The 16,310-nt window shown below is 43.2% G+C and overlaps 1 protein-coding gene across 2 annotated transcripts in view; it reads left to right on the top strand.

The window, feature by feature from the left end:
- The window catches only part of SQOR (sulfide quinone oxidoreductase), a 57,120-nt gene extending 41,908 nt beyond the window's left edge, over positions 1–15,212 (top strand). The window contains exons 7-10 of one of the 2 annotated variants that reach the window (XM_030814136.1): positions 6,432–6,615; positions 12,271–12,338; positions 12,951–13,129; positions 14,903–15,212. In XM_030814136.1, coding sequence (XP_030669996.1) covers positions 6,432–6,615; positions 12,271–12,338; positions 12,951–13,129; positions 14,903–14,960 — 489 coding nt within the window. In that variant the 3' untranslated portion in view covers positions 14,961–15,212. The remainder of the gene's footprint in view (positions 1–6,431; positions 6,616–12,270; positions 12,339–12,950; positions 13,130–14,902) is intronic. The other variant, XM_030814135.1, reaches the window with a different exon arrangement.
- Positions 15,213–16,310: the final 1,098 nt, after the last annotated feature.

Here is a 16,310-nt window from a genome sequence, read left to right as displayed (position 1 = left end):
AAAATTAGCTGGGCGTGGTGGTGGGTGCCTGTAGTCCCAGCTACTGGGGAGGCTGAGGCAAGAGAATCACTTGAAGCCAGGAGGTGGAGGTTACAGGGAGCCGAGATCACGCTACTGCACTCCAGCCTGGGCAGCAGAGTGAGACTCTGTTTCAAAAGAAAAAAGAACAACAGGGATGTCTTTCACCTGTGGAAGAGGCTATCTTTAAAAATATTTCCCCTTGAAGGATCTGGCAGAGCCACTGTACTTCTTGGAAAGATTTGGCCTTTGTTGTATGAGGTTGGCCTTGGTGTCTGAGTTTCTTCTTCTGTGAAGTGGGAATAGTACTTTCTGGAGGTGTTATGAGGTTAAGAACAAGATGTAAAAGTATCTGGAGAAGCATGCATGGAAGAATATTTGTTTACATCATTTTGGCAAAAGCTGTTGGCAATGAGAAAATGTTACAGAGTCAGATTTTATTCATTCAGAATTTTTCAAGAAATGAAGTGTTCCATAAAAAGGAATTTTGAAGTGAACCAAAGACTAGACTTCTGAACTTCAAACTTCAAATTTTAAGCTTTTTAGCTCAGCTCTTTCTAAAATTTATTGCATACATCTTTCCTTTTTAAAATAGTGCACTAAATATCACTTGAAATGTTACTGATGATTCAGGGTCATAATTTTAAAAACTTTTATTTGGAAATAATCTCAGGCCTGGCACTGTGGCTCTTGCTTATAATTCTAGCACTTTGGGAGGCTGAGGCAGGCGGATCACCTGTGGTCAGGGGTTCGAGACCAGCCTGGCCAACATGGTGAAGCCCCATCTCTACTAAAAATACAAAAATTAGCTGGGCGTGGTGGCACATCCCTGTAATCCCAGCTACCTGGGAGGCTGAGGCAGGAGAATCGCTGGAACCCAGGAGGCAGAGGCTGCAGTGAGCCGAGATTGTACCACTGCACTCCAGCCTGGGTGACAGAGTGAGACTCCGTCTAAAAAAAAAAAAGAAATAATCTCAAACTTAGAGAAGTTACAAAATAAAAATAGTACAAAGAAAATTGTATGTAGCTTTTACCTAGATTCACTTGTAGAATTTTACCCCATTTACTTTAGCTTTATCATTTGATTCCTTCCTTCCTTCCTTTCTTTCTCTTTCTTCTATCTGCCTTTGTCTATCTATCCATCCATCCATATCTAGTTTTTCCAAAGGAAATTTACATATATCATGCATCAGCTCTCTTTAGCCCCAAATACTTTAGTGTTAATTTTCTAAAATAGAAGTGTTCTCTTACATAACCACAGTACCATTATCAACTCAGTAAATTTAGCACAGATACAATTTTTTAACTTACTATTTGTATTCCAGTTTAGTTGATTGGCCCAACTGTGCTTATAGCATTTTTTCCTCCAGTGCAGGACTCAGGTTACAGTCAGGTATTACATTCAATTGTGAGGTCTATTTAACCTCCTTTAATCTGTGACGTTTCTATAGCTTTTCTTTGTCTTCTACGACACTGATATTTTGAAATAATACAGCCCTCTTCCCCACCACTTTTCTTTCAGTAGAATGTTCCTCATTTTGAGTTTGTCAGTATTTTCTTGTGATTAGTTTCAGGCTCTGCTATTTATTTATTTATTTATTTATTTATTTATTTATTTTTGAGACGAAGTCTTTCTGTGTTACCCAGGCTGGAGTGCAGTGGTGCAAACTCAGCTCACTGCAGCCTCTGCTTCCCAGGTTCAAGCGATTCTCTTGCCTCAGCTTCATGAGTAGCTGGGACTACAGGTGTGCACCACCATGCCCGGCTAATTTTTTTTATTTTTTATTTTTAGTAGCGACGAGGTTTCACCATGTTGGCCAGGCTGGTCTCGAACTCCTGACCTCAAGCCATCCGCCTGCTCGGCCTCCTGAAGTGCTGGGATTACAGGCATGAGCCATTGCACCTGGCCTCAGGCTCTGTTTTTTAGATGGGAACATTGCGTAAGCATTGTGCCCTTCTAAGGTATCACATTTGCAAGCATACAGTGTTCATCTGCCCTTCATTGGTGACGTTAATTTTGATCAGCAGTCAAGATGTGGTCCAGTTTTTCCATGGAATAATTAAAATTTGTTTTCTCCCTTGCTACTAATAAGAAGTCTGTGGGAAGACACTTTAAAACCATGCAAATAGTCTACTCATTCAAATCTCCCCACTAAAGTTAGCATCCATTGATGATCCTTGCCTAATCAAATCTTTACTATGGTGATTGCAAAATGATGATTTTCTAACTGTAACATTTCCTGCACATTTACCAGTAAGCTCTTGGCATTCTTTCAGCGAGAGTCTTTGCTTCTCTCTTAGTTAAGTAACTATTGGTATGAACTCATGAGTTCCTATATTTTTTCCAATGGTGTTATCATTCATTATTGTTTTTAATTATTTTGGTGCTCAAATTGTTCTGGATTTGGTCAGTAGGTTCCCCTTCCAGCTGGCTCTGGTGTCCCTGTGACATGCCCCATCATGTGTTTGAGCACTTCCTTTAATTTCTGGTGTCACAGGTTGTACCAGGCTCATCTCGTATCTATCTGCAGCAGCTCAGGGTCATCATTTTGAATAGCTCCTGTGTAGTTATGCACACAGAGGCTACTGGAATGTTTGGAGCCAGTTATCACTTTACAAAAGGGTCTCAAATTACTGCTCTTTGTTTTTATGGGTGTCCTTTTTGTAGTTTTCCTTTTTCCTGGCTGTCAGGCAGTTGTAAGTGACTTTGGGAGGTCCCTCCAGCTTTAGCTCTTTTAAATTGCTGCTCCTCAAGTGGGCTCACTCAAATGGGCTATGAGTGAGAGCTCATATGAGTGAACTCATTTTTACTTTACAAAAGAGCCCGTTTGAGAGAGTCCGTTTGAGTGAGCCCAAGTTGGGCTTTCACTAAAATGGGCTATGAGTAAGAGCCCAAAGCATACTTTTATGAGCAAAGTGTATGAACTTGAGTGCACGAACTTAACTTTGTTAGTACTTTGGTTCTCAGCTGTCCTCTGGATAGCTGAGGTTGTAGGTAGGGGTGTGGATAAGTGAATGATTATTATTCTTCTAAAGGGTTTGTAATTAAAGGAGATACTTGTGTCCCCTTTGAATTATAGGATTTCAGGTCAGATATTTAGTTCCACTCTTAAAATCTGAATTTCAAAGAATCCACCAGAGGATGTAAAGCTGTGGCACTTAACCCTGGCTACATATTAGGGAGCTTTTAAAATGTGCTGATGCCTGGTCTCCTTACAAGAGGTTTTAATTAATTGGTTTGGGGTGCAGATTGAGGATGGGGAGTTTCAAAAATACCCCTAATGACTTTAATGTTCAACCAGGATTGAGAACAACTGGTGTAAAGAATTGGGCCGGGCGTGGTGGCTCACATCTGTAATCCCAGCACTTTGGGAGGCCGAGGTGGGTGGATCATGAGGTCAGGAGTTTAAGACCAGCCTGGCCAAGATGGTGAAACCTTGTCTCTACTGAAAATACAAAAATTAGCCAGGCGTGGTGGCGGGAGCCTGTAATCCCAGCTACTCGGGAGGCTGAGGCAGAGAATTGCTTGAACCCGGGAGGCGGAGGAACTAGAAGACACTTTGGAGATTGTCTAGTCTAGTGCATTTCTTTATGGATAAGCAAATTCAAGACCAAAGAGATGAAGTGACTTGTCTAAGTAATAGCATTCTATTTTTCTTTGTAAATGAACCTGTTCCTTCAAGCCAGAGATTGTAAGCATGTGATCCACAGATTTTACGTGTCAGAATCACTAGCAGATTTTGTTAAAGTGCAGATTCCTGTGCTTTACCCAGATCCACTAGATTGGGATCTTGGCATGGTACAGCCTGGGAACCTGTATTTTCCACAAGTCTCCCCAGTGCTGCTAATAAACATTAAAGTTTGAAAACCACCACATTGAATGGACTATGTATGTTAATAAAGGAGAACCAAGTTATTTATCCTATACAGTTATAGAAATAAATGATGGATAATGAACAAGCTACAACTAAGTGCCAATGTTTGCTTGTTTTCTTTCTTTCTTTTTTTTTTTTTTTTTTGTAGACAGGGTCTCACTCTGTCACCCAGGTTGGAGTGCAGTGGTACAACCATGGCTCACGGCTCACTGCATCCTCTACTTCCCAGGCTCAGGCAATCCTCCTACCTCAGCCTCCTGAGTAGCTGGGTCTATAGGCATGCACCACCATGCCCAGGTAATTTTTGTATGTTTTGTAAAGACTGGGTTTTACTATGTTGCTCAGGCTGGTCTCAAACTCCTGGGCTCAAGTAATCTGCCCACCTTGGCCTCCCAAAGTGTTGGGATTATAGGTGTAAGCCACCACACCTGGCCCAATGTTAATTTCCTTTTCTTTCTTTTTTTCTTTTGGAGGCAGGATCTTGCTCTGTCACCCAGGCTGGAGTGCAGTGGTGCCATCTTGGCTCATTGCAACCCTCACCTCCCGGCCTCAAGCAAGCCATCCTCCTACCTCAATCTCCTGAGGAGCTGGGACAACAGGCACGTGCTACTACGTCTAGCTAATTTTTTGTATTTTTGGTAGAGAGGGGTTTCACTACGTTACCCAGGCTGGTCTCAAACTCCTGAGCTCAAGCGATCTGCCCACCTTGGCCTCCCAAAGTGTTGGGATTACAGGCGTGAGCCACTGCACCTGGCCATTAATTTCTAATAAACCCATAAAGCAGACCCTTTTGTAGGATGTTAGCTCAGGTAAAACTCCATACCTTTATGATGATTATATGAAAGTATTTAGCTTTTCTTTTAGAAAAGAGGTGTGGAATTTACGTGTACTTGTGAAATTCAAACACATTAACTCCACCAAGATGACTCTAGTAAGGTTTAGACCTCAGTTCAAAAACGTAGTTCTAGGTCAGGTATGGTAGCTTGCACCTATAATCCCAGCACTTTGGGAGGCTGAGACAGGTGGGTTGCTTAAGCCCAGGAGTTCGAGACCAGCCTGGGCAACAGAGCAAGACCGAGTCTCTACTAAAAGAAACAACAACAACAACAAACTAGCTGGGTGTGGTGGTGCATGCCTGTAGTCCCAGGTATTCGGGAGGCTGAGGCAGGAGGATTGCTTGAGCCCAGGGGTTCGAGGCTATACTGAGCTATGATCAAGCCACTGCCCTCCAGTCTGGCAACAGAGTGAAACACTGTCTCAAAAGTAGTTCTAGTTGACTGCGGAAATACAGACAGGAGATTAATAATTTAGTAGATGATAGTTGTTGACCATTTCATCCATTATCCTGCAAACATGCATTCAGTTTCAATGTTCATTAACAGACCTGACCGCAAGGACCCATGTCCCCAAGAGCCACCCTCTAGCCAAGATTATCCTGCAGATGAGCAGCAGCCATTTGCAGTGCTCCTTCCCTGAGGTTAATTAAGCTTATATTTGTCTGAGAGTTGTAATAAGTACAAGTCATCTTCCTAATTCCCATTGCCATCAGTGACTGCTGAGCCTCTCGGAGGGCATGGGGCCATTGGACTTCTTATGGAAATGAAGGGCTATTGACTATCTCAAAAGGTTGGAATTGTCTTCAAATGCGTAAGTTTTTACCCTAATGACATGTCATGAACATTTCAATCAGTGTGTCCTTAACTGGACCCAGTAGCAAATTGATGAAGTTGCTAGAAGGAGTTTGTTAAAAATAAGTAAAAAGAATAATAAGAACCAACTACAAAATGTGAAAGAATATTACATAAACAAAAAAATTAAATGAGCCCTCAAAAGTGATTAGGATGGGTCAGTGCACCACTACCAAGGGTAACCTTGATACGGTGTTTTGGAAAAAAAATTCACCCCTGCCTTCTGCACTGAAAAGTAAATCCAGTACTGAATCAGACCCCTTGATCCTTTTCCAAAGTGCTAGCTAATATTTTTACCACCCCTTTTCATCATTAATTGGTGTTCTGACAGTTTCCTTTATGTGTTTCGAAGTTGACACATATTTGGGAATGATGCTTTCTTACCAGCTCCTAACACGTCCTTTACAAGTTTAAGGGATACTGAGCATCACCTTACAGAATAACACTGAGGTGCTAAATTTTACAAGTTGACAGCTGAGGGTCAGGGAGACTGCAACTGAAATATACCACCCCCTTATTTTAGTACTAATAAAAACATCAATGGATTCTTTCAGAATATTAGTGAGCTTTACTCCAATATCTCATGTACCCGTATGTGTGTGGCCACAGGGATCTCTTGGTCTCTGTGTGGGGAGATCATGTCAACTGAGAGAATGGTTATTTAGCTTATCACCATCCCCCAGGAGAACACATAAGATCTTGGAGAGGGCATGGACTGGTACAAGTGCTGATTGTATAATGCTCCATGCAGCCATAGCACAGTGTATGGAGTAAGGAAAGTGGGGGGAGAGCTTGTGGAGCTGTAGAAATATTGAATAAATGAAAATGTGGATTCTCTCTTTGCGTGTAGTATGAAATGCTTCATGTCACACCACCAATGGGCCCACCAGATGTCCTCAAGACCAGTCCTGTGGCTGATGCTGCTGGTTGGGTGGATGTGGATAAAGAAACTCTGCAACACAAGAGGTACCCAAATGTGTTTGGGATTGGGGACTGCACCAACCTTCCTACGTCAAAGACCGCTGCTGCAGTAGGTAAGATAACCAGCTCTATTTCTCCCTTTCTCAAAAATATGTCACCTCAAGGCATGATTGTAGCAAAAACAAAAGCTTGGCATCGGCCAGAGACGGTGGTTCCTGCCTGTAATCCCAGCACTTTGGGAGACTCAGGCAGGCAGGTCATTTGAAGCCAGGAGTTTGAGACCAGCCTGGCCAACATGGTGAAACCCCATTTCTACTAAAAATACAAAAATTAGTCAGGCATGTGGCGGGCGCCTGTAATCCCAGCTACTCAGGAGGCTGAGGCAGAAGAATTGCTTGAACCCAGGAGGTGGAGGTTGCAGTGAGCCAAAATCGCACCACTGCATTCCAGCCTGGGTGACAGAGCAAGGCTTCATCTCAAAAAAAAAAAAAAAAAAAAAAAAAAAGGCTTTCCTAAGACAGAAGCAAGTTGTCAATGAACCCAGTGTCATATAAAGCAAAAAGTACCTTTTGAGTGCTTTGCCCCGGAGTAGCATGATCTTATCTACCTCTTCTAGGTCAGAGGGGTGGTTGTCAGAAGAAGGGGCCTTAGAGAGAGTGCATCACTTTTCCAGCTCTCTTGAATTCTGTTACTTCTCATACTGCCATACTGGCATCCCTGGTATTCTTTGCCTCTGACACCAGGCAGGTTGGCTATTTTTCTTCTGTCTGAAACACCATAAAGCTCGAGAAGCATTTGTTTTCCCAGAAAACACATGCAAGTCAATGAAAGCTTGCAGACCAGAAAATAGTCCTGTTAAGACAAATACAGTGGAGCATGCCCTGAGTGGTACATGATTAAGGCCTCAGCCTGGAAAACTAAATTCTTCACCTCGATGTTCTGCACCAGCAGTGATGGGGAGAACTGCCTTTTAGATTCTGTCCTCTACTGACAGGAACTGTCTTCTCTGGATGCTATAAAACACAAAACCTTCAGTATGGTAGTGTTTTGTGTGAATTAGACACCTGTGGAACAGATTGTGTTACTTTTGCTGACTATTTCAACCTCAGGGTAGACTATCTAGGAAACTCACTGAATGTCTTTTTCATTATTAATATTAATTTCCTTTCAACTTTTTATTTAAAAAAAATCTCAAACCTATACAAATTTGAAATAAATTATAATACTCATATACCCTTCAGATATTAACCAATTATTAATATTTTGTGACATTTGCTTCATCGTATTTATGTATATTATGTATGTATATATTATGTGTGTGTGTATATATATGTGTGTGTATATATATGTGTAGATATATATGTGTATATATATGTGTGTGTGTATATATATATATATATTTTTTTTTTTTGGTGGGGGGACAGAATTTCACTCTTGTTGCCTGGGCTGGAGTGCAGTGGCACACTCTCAGCTCACTGCAACCTCTGTCTCCCAGGTTCAAGCGATTCTCCTTCCTCAGCCTCCCAAGTAGCTGGGATTACAGGCACCCACCACCACACCTGGCTAGTTTTTGTATTTTTAGTAGAGATGGGGTTTCACCATGTTGGCCAGGCTGGTCTCGAACTCCTGGCTGGTGATCTGCCCACCTTGGCCTCCCAAAGTGCTAGGATTATAGGCATGAGCCACCACGCCCAGCCCGTATTTATGTATATTTTCCTAAAAATGTCCTTTTTTGTCCCAGCCCCTCCTTAAATCCACCAGCCAGTCGAGGATCACACACTGCATTGGGCGTCATGCCTCTTTGGTTCCCTTTAATATAGAGCAGGCCTTCTGACATCTTTACTTTCATGGCATCGACATTTTTGAAGATTCCAGGCCAGTTACCTTGTAGAACACCCCAAAATTTAGAATTGTCTAGTTGCTTTCTTATGGTTAGATTCAGGTTATATGTTTTGGCAAAAATCTCCATACCTGAGGCTGTGTACCTCCCTCCGTGGCACCTCAGGAGCCTGTCACGTTAGTTTGTCTTGTCTTTAGGGAAGCTAGACTTCCTCACTGGGTTAAGGGGTGTTCTCTCTCTCTCTCTCTCTTTTCTTTTTCATTGTAAAAGTACTCTCTCTCTCTTTGTAATTTGTAGGTAGTCTGTTGGGTGATACTTTGAAATGACACTCATTTGATGTAAGCCTGCAGAATTTATGTGGTGAAACTACCTGTGATGTGAGGCCCAGATTACCCAGCTTTTAGCCTTCTTCAAACAAATATTTAATTCGATGTTCCAGATAGATAAGACTGAATATGACTGAACAAAAATATTCTAAGTGGAAAGTCTTGTTCCCAGTCCTGCAGTGCATCTGCGTGGCTTCCACCGTCCCCCAACCACAGAGGGAGCATCCCCATTGTTTTTACATTTGTGTCTTACAATCTGCAACCTATTCTACTGTTGCTCTAGAGCTTATTTAATGAGTCCACTCTTAATTATATCTGGGTTGTTTCCAACCCATTTTTATTCAAACAGTACCGTAATGAGTACCCTTTACCTGCTATTTAGGTTGGTGCAAAAGTAATTGCGGTTTTTGCCATTAAGAGTAGTCTCTCTAAATTTTTGCCATTAAGAGTAATGGCAAAAACTGCAATTACTTTTGCACCAACCTAATATTTTACCTGTGTGAAAGTCTATTTACTCTTCTCTTCAATGTCCAAATTACACTAGTACTAGCTTTTCCCAAGCATATCTTCATTTCTTCTTAGATTCCCTTCCCCAAATCCTCTGAGTATCCCAAGGCAATGCTACACTTTTTCCACAAATCTGTCCTTGGGTTGACTTGCCACCAAGCCTCTGTCCAGACCTTTATGCGACTGTGAGCAAGACCCATCTTGCCATGTTGAATCTGGCTTTCCGGAGCTCATGTCCCCTTCTCTGCTTCTCTCTGCCCCAGGATGCTCCTTTAATTACTCCCAGCACAGCTAAGATCAGGATGTGGCATTTAACAAAAGTTAACTGAAGGCATGGACATGATAGAAGGGGATTGTAATACAGGGCAAAAACCCAACTCCTGCACGCCTGCACCCACGCTCACTTTAAGCCTGGACGTTGAGTGACTGCTTCCTGGCTGCACAGGCCTCACCTCTCTGTGGTGGCACCCACTGGATGTCTCCACTCCTTTTCCATTGGCCTTGATGTCCTGCTGCTGTGGCCTCCTCAAGTGTTCCCAGTCCAGATTCTAAACTCTTTATGGCCCTCAAGGAGGAACACGGTTTTCAAAAAGGGAAATATGATCTTTAGAGATGTTGCTTTGCCCACAGTGAATATAGCCATTTAATTTTTTTTTCTGTTTTTTAGAGACAAGGTCTCGCTCTGTTGCCCAGGGTGGAGTGTAGTAGAGTGATCACAGCTTGCTGCAGCCTTGACCTCTTGGGCTCAAGTGATCCTTCCACTTCAACCCCCCTCTCCCAAGTAGCTGGAACTGTAGGCACGTGTCACCATACCTAGCTAATTTTTAAGTTATCTGTAGAGATAGGGTCTCCCTGTGTTGCCCAGGTCTCAAACTCCTGGGCTCAAGCAATCCTCCTGCTTTGGCTTCCCAAAATGTTGGGATTATAGGCATTAGCCACTGTGCTTGGCCTCATTTAATATGTGTATATTTTTAGATGGAGTCTTGCTCTGTTGCCTAGGCTGGAGTGCAGTGGCACGATCTTGGTTCACTGCAACCTCTGCCTCCTGGGTTCAAGCAATTCTCTTGTCTTAGCCTCCTGAGTAGCTGGGATTATAGGCACCTGCCACCATGCCTGGCTAATTTTTCTATTTTTAGTATAGACGGGGTTTTACCATGTTGGCCAGGCTGTTCTTGAACTCCTGAACTCAAGTGATCCACCCACCTCAGCCTCCCAAAGTGCTGGGATTACAGGCGTGAGCCACCACACCCAGCCTCATTTAATATTTTTAAGCAGAGTTGTTTACTCTTCATTTTTTTGACCCCCACCCATTCTAGAAAAAAAATCATTGCTTCTTTGATTTGGGCATCAGCAAACCATAGCTTATGGGGCAATGCAGTCCACTGCCTGTTTTTGTATGGTGGAAATTTTGTTTTTTCTCATTATATAATATCTTTGATTTGCTGTTGGCCCATGAGGCCTGCAATTTTTCTTTACAGAAAAAGTTTTCTAACCCCTGATTTGGGAAATTACAAAATAACCACTTTAATAAGCATTTTATAATACAAAGGTAACCCATCTTTCCTCAAAAGTGAATCCCATGTTCTACCTCTAGAGACACAAGCTACTGTATCTTCATTTTATTTTATTTTTGAGACAGTCTCATTCCGTCATGCAGGCTGGAGTGCAGTGGTGTGATCTCAGCTCATTGCAACCTCTGCCTCCGGATTCAAGCAATTCTTGTGCCTCAGCCTCCTGAGTAGCTGGAATTACAGGAGCGACACCACGCCTGGCTAATTTTTTGTATTTTTAGTAGAGACAGGTTTCACCATGTTGGCCAGGCTGGTCTCAAACTCCTGGCCTCAAGTGATCTGCCCACCTTGGTCCCCTAAAGTGCTGAGATTACAGGCGTAAGCCACCATGCTCGGCCACAAACTGCTGTCTCCTTAAAAGGGTAGTCTTTTTTTGTTTTTCTGAGATGGTGTCTCACTTTATCGCCAAGGGTGGAGTGCAGTGGTGCCATCTTGGCTTGCTGCAACCTCCGCAATTCTCCTGCCTCAGCCTCCTGCGTAGCTGGGATTACAGGCATGTACCACCATGCCTGACTAATTTTTGTATTTTTAGTAGAGATGGGGTTTCATCATATTGGCCAGGCTGGCCTTGAACTCCTGACCTCAAATCGTCCACTTTCCTCGGCCTCCCAAAGTGTTGGGATTACAGGCATGAGCCACCGTGCCCATCTGGGCAGTCTTAATTATTCAAAATTGGACACAAACTGGGTTTAGATTATATGAAGAAACTATTACTAATAGTTTGGGGGTGTGAAAATACTGTGGGTTTGTGTTAAGAAAATTCCCCATCAGAGATACAGACAGGAAGATTTATGAGGGAATTGATGTGATATCTGCTCTAAAAATACAGCAGGAAAAAAAAATAGCATGTGTGATGAGATGGATGAAACAAAACGATGGAGTTTGAACATTTTCCTAATAAAAAAGGCAGTCTCCCAACTCTTGCCAAAGAAAAACAAAAACAAATTCCGATGTATGTATCTATCTATCTGTGTCTGTTTGTCTTGTCTATCTATCTAGGAAAGAGAGACAGAGATGGAAATACAGGTAGATCTATATATCTATAGCTATAGCTATATCCACCTGGTACTGCCTCAGCCAGGACAGTCCAGTAGAGAGGAAGGTGTGCTTTGTCTTATTGGAAATGCCTGGGGCTACTAATCCAGACTGCCTGTGAACAGGGACACAGGGATAACCTGCATGGCCAGGAACACTGACTAAGTAGACACACAGACTAAGTTGACAGCCTCAACCCCAGGAGGAGAGGCAGTGGATTTGGGGTAGGTCCATCCTTACAGCTGCACTGGAGAGAGTCAGCTCTTTAGTTTCAAACCCATGGAAACACATGCACGGGCCTTTCATGAATTAAAGAACCTCCTCCTGTAGTCAGAATTTCAAGTAGTAAGAAGGTCATGTTCTAGTCACAGTCTCGAGGGATGGGAAATGGAATCTTCTTAACTTGTTTACATTAAAGTTATTTGCAAATTAGTTTTCATGGAAAACCTAGATGCTTATATTTTTCTGACTTTCCCATTTCTCTTACAGCTGCCCAGTCAGGAATACTTGATAGAACAATTTCTGTGATTATGAAGAATCAAACACCAACAAAGAAGGTTTGTATGCCTTGTAAGAATCACTGTCTCAATGATCATCTTCCATTCTGTGTAAAAGTAGTGTTTTCCCACAGTTTTGCACTTTCTTTCTTTTCTTTCTTTTGAGATGGAGTTTCACTCTTGTTGCCCAGGCTGGAGTGCGATGGCACGATCTCGGCTCACCGCAACCACCACCTCCTGGTTCAAGCAATTCTCCTGCCTCAGCCTCCTGAATAGCTGGAATTACAGGCATGCGCCACCACGCCTGGCTAATTTTTTGTATTTTTAGTAGAGACGGGGTTTCTCCATGTTGGTCAGGCTGGTCTCAAACTCCTGACCTCAGGTGATCCGCCCGCCTTGGCCTCCCAAAGTGCTGGGATTACAGGTGTGAGCCACCGTGCCTGGCCCAGTTTTGCACTTTCTTAATTAGTGTCTCCAATATGGGCATTTCTATTTTTGCCATTAGTACTATTTTTTTGTAATATAATTTACATTTTTCACAGTACAAAAAGTTAGAATATACAGAAAAGAGAAAAATATATAACCACTCACAGCAAATAATAAATTCTATCATGTTAATATAGCACCATGAAAAAAATCTACTTCCCAACTCAGTCTGATTTACAATTTTAGTATGATGGCTACACATCCTGTCCACTGGTGACTGGCTACAACCGTGTGATTCTTGCCGAGTTTGACTACAAAGCGGAGCCGCTAGAAACCTTCCCCTTTGATCAAAGCAAAGAGCGCCTTTCCATGTATCTCATGAAAGCTGACCTGATGCCTTTCCTGTATTGGAATATGATGCTAAGGTAAGTGCACTGCCTGGTTCCTGGATGAGGAAAGGGATTTGTAGCACATCTCCACCCACAGGGGATGTAGCCTCTTTTCTTCGTTATTAGCGGTGACCAAGTGTTCTGTCTTCCATGCTCTAGGCCCTCTTTTGCTGCTGGATAAATAAGAATAGTAAATCACTTTCACATATCAAGTACTTCTATGATCTGCTACCTTACTTTTTTTTTTTTTTTTTGAGACAGAGTCTTGCTCTGTTGCCCAGGTTGGAGTGCAGTGGCACGATCTTGGCTCACTGCAACCTCCACTTCCTGGGTTCATGCAATTTTCCTGCCCCGGCCTCCTGAGTAGCTGGGATTACAGTTGCCTGCCACCACGCCTGGCTAATTTTTATATTTTTAGTAGAGACAGGTCTCTACTAAATGTTGGCCAGGCTGGTCTCAAACTCCCGACCTCAAGTGATCCACCCGCCTTGGTCTCCCAAAGTGTTGGGATTACAGGCGTGAGCCACCGCTCCTGGCCCCTTACCTCTGTTTTTATTATGTTATGGGAAAAACCAAACAGTGAGTAAGAGCACAGACTTTGGAGTCAGACTTGCATTTGAGTCATACTTCTGCCATTAGCATGGCAGAAGTCATTAGCAATGTCATCATGGCCATTAGCAGTGTCATGCTATTAGCATGACATACATAGCTGTGTGTCCCAGGAAAAGTTCTGTTTAATTTAATTTAAACACTCTCTGTGTTTAAATTTCTCATCTGCAAAATGAAAGTAACATTGCCTGCCTCACAAGATGGAGGTTAATGAGATAACACATAAAGAGGCAGGTACATAGTAGGGATTCAATAAGTAAATAGAGTAATAAAAACGAGCAATTCCTCTTCCTCTTTTTTTTTTTTGAGGCAAGGTCTTGCCCTGCCACCCAGGCTGGAGTGCAGTGGTGCGATCTCAGCTCACTGCAACCTCCACCTCCCGGGTTCAAGCAATTCTCCTGCCTCAGCTTCCCAAGTAGCTGGGATTACAGGAATGTGCCACCATGCCCAGCTAATTTTCGTATTTTTAGTAGAGACAGGGTTTTGCCATGTTGGCCAGGCTGGTCTCAAACTCCTGGCCTCAAATGATCCACCTGCCTCAGCTTCCCAAAGTGCTGGGATTACAGGTGTGAGCCACTGCACCCAGCCACTCTTCTTCATTCTAAAAGCTGATGACTTCATTTGACTTTTGCAAACCCATATGAGAGAGAAATCAGGGTGTCTACATCAGTGGTCCAGAACCAAGAGTGATCTTCGTACCCCTTGCTGCCCCAGGGACATTTGATGATTTCTGGAGACACTTTTTGGTTGTTACAACTGGAGGGGTGCTACTTGCATTTAGTGAGCAGAGGCCAGGGATACTGCTAAACATCCTATCATGCCAGGGCAGCCCCCAACAGCAAAGAATTATCTGGTCCAAAATATCAATAGGGCCAAGATTGCAAAATCCTGACCTACAGTTAATTATGAGCTAATGAAAGCAGAAAGAGTAGCAGTTTGCATGTAGTAGAGGCTTTAGACACATTTGCCAAATTGAGTCAGCACATCCAGGCTCATACAGCAAGTCTGTGTCAAAGCTTAGGACTGGAAGTAGGTTGTCCCCTCCTAGTCGTGGGATCTTTCCAACTCACTAGACAATCCTGCTTTATGTGCTGATAAACATGCTCTGTGAGCAGCCTGGCTTCCCTTTCAGCATCCTCCTGACTGAAGTCGCCCCATCTCTGTTGCTGCAGGTACATTTTTTTGTGTTATTTCTTACAGGGGTTACTGGGGAGGACCAGCGTTTCTGCGCAAGTTGTTTCATCTAGGTATGAGTTAAGGATGGCTCAGCACTTGCTCATCTTGGATGGCTTTTGGGCCAAAACTGCAATCACTGAATGACCAAGAGCAGCACGAAGGACTTGGAACCTATCCTTGTAAAGAATTTCTTGATGGATAATGGTGACCAAATGCCTCCCTTTTCAGTACCTTTGAACAGCAACCATGTGGGCTACTCATGATAGGCTTGATTCTTTGGGAATAATACAATGAAATAATACTTTTATTTTCTGAATAAAAGTTTGTCACTGATTGTGTTCTATGAGAAAATTTTATCTTGGCTGGTAGGGATGAAAAGTTCCAGCACTTGGGAGAAAAAATATGGTGATGGTAGGCTAGCTTATGTGTTATCTACTGTGAGTATTCAGCTGACAGCTGGCATAATTTCACAGAGCCTATTTGGATTCACTGAAAAGGGTCATTCCAGGGACAATATTGTTTCAAACATAGTGTGCAGTAGCCCTGAACATGTGCTGCTTAGAACTCCTGCCGCGGGAGCACAGTGGAGTAAGAGCCCAGCTGCCACCCCTCTTGTTCCACCACCCTGTTTATGCTAAGGCCATACTTTCTTCCAGCCAGAGACTGAACATGGTGGAGCGTCAGTGCTGGCCCATTCCTTGGAATGTGGGACTTCTCTAACTGGACAACTTTAGCTCCAGGACCCCCCATCAACCTGGCTAAAACTTCCTTAGAACTGTGCTGCGTCTGAGGTTCTTCTATCCAGTCCTCCTTCCTTCCCCCTCTGTTTTCATACGTGTCCATCTTGCACGGTGGTGTGAAGGCCCGCCTTGCCTTCTCCTGTTCCGTCTCCTTTATCCTTCCTAGCCATTTCCCCCACTAAATCTCCTGCAAACCTAGTTCTCTCCAGGCACCTGTTTCTCAGGGAACCTACACACAGTGAGAGTGGGGTTAGAGGAATCCTGATGTGTATAGCAAGCATTTGCTAGATTCAGTCCCAATTTTGCCAACAAGGTTTTGAATGAGTTTGTACTAGAGATATTGCAGGAAATAGTTACAGTTTATTTGAAGTTCAGCAGTGGCTTAAAAATAATTTGTTTTCTATTAGTTTATTGTAGAAGTTCACAGCTTCAGTTCAATCTGGCATTTTAAAGCTGTGAACATTTCATATTTATAAACTCCCCCGAAGGGAAAGGCATAGCAGTTTATACAATGCTTTAGATTTTTTTTTTTGAGACGGAGTCTCGCTCTGTCCCCCACGCTGGAGTGCAGTGGCGCGATCTCAGCTCACTGCAAGCTCCGCCTCCCCGGTTCACGCCATTCTCCTGCCTCAGCCTCCCGAGTAGCTGGGACTACAGGCGCCCACCACCATGCCCGGCTAATTTTTTGTATT

The sequence above is a fragment of the Nomascus leucogenys genome, chromosome 6 (genome assembly GCF_006542625.1).
Source record: "Nomascus leucogenys isolate Asia chromosome 6, Asia_NLE_v1, whole genome shotgun sequence".
NCBI lineage: Eukaryota > Metazoa > Chordata > Mammalia > Primates > Hylobatidae > Nomascus > Nomascus leucogenys.
This window is presented reverse-complemented; position numbering and strand designations above follow the sequence as displayed.